The sequence below is a fragment of the Carex rostrata genome, chromosome 27, assembly GCF_964058835.1.
Source record: "Carex rostrata chromosome 27, lpCarRost1.2, whole genome shotgun sequence".
Lineage (NCBI taxonomy): Eukaryota > Viridiplantae > Streptophyta > Magnoliopsida > Poales > Cyperaceae > Carex > Carex rostrata.
The window spans coordinates 6,415,971-6,420,652 of NC_135944.1; the positions used below are offsets into that span (position 1 = coordinate 6,415,971).

Sequence of the window (4,682 nt, forward strand, 5' to 3'; positions counted from 1 at the left end):
ATTAATTATATTGTTATCTAATAACAATCACTGTTAATAAATGCTTATCTGTTAATTGATGTTCAAAAAAGTATTTATCATTATTTCTGAAAAGTATTTACCCTTGTAACAGAGAGTATTTATCCATGTAACATAGAGTATTTATCATTATGTCTGAAAGTATTTATCATTGATGTTTTACTGTAAGTTGCAATTATGTCTGAGAAATATTTATCTATGCAATACAAAGTATTTATTCATGTAACATAAAGTATTTATCATTATGCATGAGAGTATTTATCATTGATGTTTTACTGAAAGTTGCAAGTATGCCTGAGAAATATTTATCCATGTAACATAAAGTATTTATCCATATAATGTCAAGTATTTACCCATGTACCATAAAGTATTTATCATTATGTCTCAGAGTATTTATCATTGGGTGAGAGGATTGTTTATTTAATGGTCTCCAGTTGTGCGGGGACGATTCAAAAAAAAAAAGAAATTTTGTGCAGGAACAATTAATGGATTGATTTATTCTTTCATAAATAGAGATCATTGCATAGGGTTTAATACCTGATAAATTCAAGTTAAATACTTTGATGCTTCAAGTTAAATACTAACAGTTTTTTAAACGTTCATTAATGATTGAGCGGTCCCCCCATGTTTAATGGTCCCCAGTTGTGCGGGGATGATTCAAAAAAAAAGGAAATTTTGTGCGAGGACAATTAATGGATTGATTTATTCTTTCATAAATAGAGATCATTGCATAGGGTTTAATACCTGACAAATTCAAGGTAAATACTTTAATGCTTCAAGTTAAATACCCGCAGTTTTTTAAACGCTCATTAATGATTGGGCGGTCCCCCCATGTTTTTTTTGGCAGTATCTGCGGGGATAAATGCGGGGATAAACCTGCGGGGATTGTTATCACTGTCCAAATAGTAAACCCTAAGCATAGCTAGAAGGGGAAAAAACGCAGAATTAAAACTCACCCTGTAGAAAAACAGAAGAGTATTTCGCTTAGATTTTGGTACTGGATTTGAATATCTCTGCTTAAACTTGACAAATTATGTATGCTTCACTGAGTTCTGGTCCTGGCCCATAGAAAGGCCCAAAAGAGAAATAAACTACTTCTACAAATAAAATATGAGTAAGGTTAAAGCCCGGTTGAATTTGTGTCCCGTTCATGGTCTATATTTTTGTTTCTTATACAAAATTAATAATATGTTCAAATAAAAGTAAATTTTAGATTAAAGAAAGATAAAATGAGAAAGGTTGTTTGTTTTTAGTAGAGAAATAAGTAATTTTCAAGTTTTATGATTGAAAATTGAATATTCAGAAATAATAATGGGTATGACAACAATTATCTCTTACATGTGTTAAAGCTTTTATTTGAACCAAGATAACTGTACTTTTTGGAAAATAGATTGCTTGATATCAAATTTGCTATGCCTATGGGGTAATTCTATGAGAGTTATTAATTATATATATATATATTTTTATTTATTTATTTTTTTCTAAATTTGTGATTTTTTTTGTATTTATATCATGTATAGGAGCCGTGACTTATGACAGAAATGGGCTGAAATAAGAGGTAGGCTAGGCTGAAATTGAGCCCATGTAATCAGTGTTTCAGGCCTAGGAAACTTATATCTGATATATCCACAGATAATATTTGATATTCTCAGGCCCAAATCTTTCTAGACATGAAAACATCCAAGTAAAACCCAATATCCCCATTTCCATAAAATTAGATAAACAATTATATCCATTCATTTGAGTAAGTCAACAGGAGAGTATACAAATTAAGTCAACTAGAGAAAGAGAAATCATTCCAGTATAAAAGAAGTACAAAAGGAAATACAGAACAAAGCAAAACAAACCCAATTTAATTCTTATAAAATTTACATATAAATTTACCAAATAGATAGTATCCAACTATCCAATCCTCTAATAACATAAAAGCATGCCTGATACATTTCATGTTTAATTTAGAGCACAGTCTCAGGATACATGCCACAACAGTACAACACCATATCATCAATAAAACACAGATATGGTCCTTAATTATAACAACTAAAAATAAGTACCTCCTCTCTTATTCCTTCATTCCTTATTTTGAAACACAAAGTAACAGATTCTGAATCTCGCCACTGTATAATTAGGGCGCTTGTTACCCGGTAACGACCCGACATTAACAAATTTAACGACAGTTTTACACACATAACAAATTACAAAGAGATTAATGAAACTAAAAGACGGAACGCTTGCAAGGGGCTCGCCCGACAGCACGCATGAAATGTGCCATGTCAAGTATCTTAGAGATCTTTGTTCCTCGCTTCGCCTCAGCTGAAGCCCTCTTTTCCTCCCCCTTATGGTGTGCTCTCGCCACCTCATTTTGAGTCTCCTCCATCGCTCTCGCCCGCTCCTTTTCCAGTTTCCTCTGTTATCAGAACAAATAATTAATGTTTATTTTAATAAAAACTTGTTATTAGCCATGAATAGTAAGTAGTATCTTTTAATTCACCCCTAATTCATTTGACAAACATTGCATAATTTGTACTGTTTTCTACTTTATAAAAAATTCTTTATACAAACAAACTCTTAATACAAAAAAATTATGTGACAGAACAGATTGCAACCCTAGCGAGTTCATCCCTAATTCATTTCACTATATTCAATTAAAAATAATGTCAACAAAAATAATTAAGAATGTTGTTCTTGTGACAATACCTCGATCTTCTTGAGCCGGGCAGTGGCTTTCTCAACCTGAGCATTCTCCCATCCATTGATGATGACCTCCTCACGCTTGAACCTGTTATTGATCTTCGCTACCTCGGCCGTTTGCCATGCCGTTATCTTCACCTCTGTTTCCTCCCTTCTCACCTGTCCCACAGATACCTCCTCCCCTGCACCGGGTGCATCACCTGCCACTTCCCCTGATGTATTTGTATTTTCCGGAGAGGGGATCGGGTTCGATTCTGGCACTAGAGCAAGAGGGTTTGTATCTTCAAACCCGTCATCATCTCCAGTAATCCTTCCATGCTCCATATCATCATGTGCACCATTTCCATTGTTTTCTCCTCTCTGTTATTATCAATGATCATTATATATTATTACATATCTATATAGAAAAAAAAAAAACAATATATATATAACAAAAATTAATACTAAACCAGAATCATGGCTAGTTCTCTGTTGACAGTCATCAATTGCTCGGCAAGAACAGCTGGATCAACTCCATTCCCGAAGGAAACGGTTGATGTGTGACGGCTTCTGGGGCTGGGTGGCCAATTGGATCGCCAGCTTGGAGGAGGAGTTATCAAGTGAATGTCTCGGAATCCTTCTGCGCTGCCTGCTCTGTTTTGAGCTCTCTCGTCACTCAACATGTCAAGTTAAGAAGAGCTTGGTTGCTCTGTTTTGGGCAAGAAATAGCAAGGGGTTTTGGTCTTTTTATATAGTGCAAGTGGAAGAAGAGCTAGAGTTGTAACTTTATACAAGTAAAGATAATAACAGAGCTAGTTTCACTTCATGTAGCATATCAGCTAGGGGTGCAAACAGATCGGACATTATCTGTTCGTATTTGAATTCATATTTAAATTTTCAGATATGAATAGTTTAATAATACAATACAAATACAAATACGAATAATTATTTGTATATTTATTTTTTTCACTGATTGTTCGGATTCAATCGTATATATTTAAAAAGAAATATTTTTTGTTGGTATTTTTAATTAAAAATATGATTATATTAAGGATTATTATTTTTGTGTTTCCGATGTATATATTTTTATGCTAACGTAACAAGTTTAGGGCCTATTCGGCGGAGTACTGTTCATGTGAGAAAAATAAAATAAAAAATTTCTCACGTGAACAGTAACAAGCAATCCAAAGAGCAGGCCAACACATTCCTATTCCTATTCCATCAGCTCCGCCGAACAGGCCCTTAACATGAAATAATAAATTATGTTCGCTATAACGATTAAATATTGAAATTATATCCATATTTTATATTAGTTTATTTTATTATAATATTTCAAGTTGTTCGAATTACATTTGTATTCATATATATCTAATATCTAATATGTATTCGTATCTATTTAATATCTTATCCGTATTCATATCTGTTTAATATCTATCCGTATCAATATTTATACCCGTTTAAAATCTATTTTGTATTCATGTCTCAAAAATAAAAACAGATATAAATATGATCAATATCCTATTTGTTATTTATTTACACATCTAGTATCAACTATAACTTTTTCATTTTGGTTTTGTTAATTGTGCTGTGTGAAGCTAAATTTGCTCTGTCAATATCTTACCCTTTTTTTTTATAGATACAGTAGTGGGTTGAATGGTTCAACCGTTTTAGACATGTGAGAGAAAGGAAAGTGCTAGGAAACAGAGATGGGGCCTATTTTTGGGATATTAAGTCTTACCTAAACATGAAGAGGCAAAAAGAAAAAAGAAAACCCAAAAGAGGTGATAATCAAAGTAAAACAAAATGGTGCCTCAAGAAGTTTGATCACCGGTACCAAAGAGTAACCCAGCCTAAGAAAATAAAAGAGAAGAAAGAAAACAAAAACCAGCATAAACCAATAGATGTTTAATAGAAATTAAGAACTAGAGAAAAAATTGCTAGTCTGAAAAATTGAAAACATAATGTTTTTTACCTGATGAAGATAAAAGATTGAA

General features: G+C 32.7%; 1 protein-coding gene across 1 annotated transcript; it reads right to left on the bottom strand.

Moving 5' to 3' along the window:
• Positions 1-1,842: 1,842 nt before the first annotated feature.
• Positions 1,843-3,439, bottom strand: LOC144545319 (remorin 4.1-like). Its single transcript, XM_078293911.1, has 3 exons — positions 3,159-3,439; positions 2,716-3,069; positions 1,843-2,425 (listed from the first exon to the last, which is right to left on the bottom strand). Exons 1-3 carry the CDS (start codon positions 3,369-3,371, stop codon positions 2,234-2,236), a joined length of 759 nt encoding a protein of 252 aa, XP_078150037.1. The 5' UTR covers positions 3,372-3,439; the 3' UTR covers positions 1,843-2,233.
• Between the last annotated feature and the right edge of the window lie 1,243 nt (positions 3,440-4,682).

What these genes read in the sequence shown, in the direction of transcription:
- LOC144545319 (XM_078293911.1), bottom strand. Translation starts at nt 3,371, where the DNA reads ATGTTGAGTGACGAGAGAGCTCAAAACAGAGCAGGCAGCGCAGAAGGA. An exon ending in GAGAACTAGCCATGATTCTG is followed by an intron (nt 3,070 to 3,158) that starts GTTTAGTATTAA and finishes TGATAATAACAG; the next exon opens with AGAGGAGAAAACAATGGAAA. An exon ending in CCCGGCTCAAGAAGATCGAG is followed by an intron (nt 2,426 to 2,715) that starts GTATTGTCACAA and finishes TTCTGATAACAG; the next exon opens with AGGAAACTGGAAAAGGAGCG.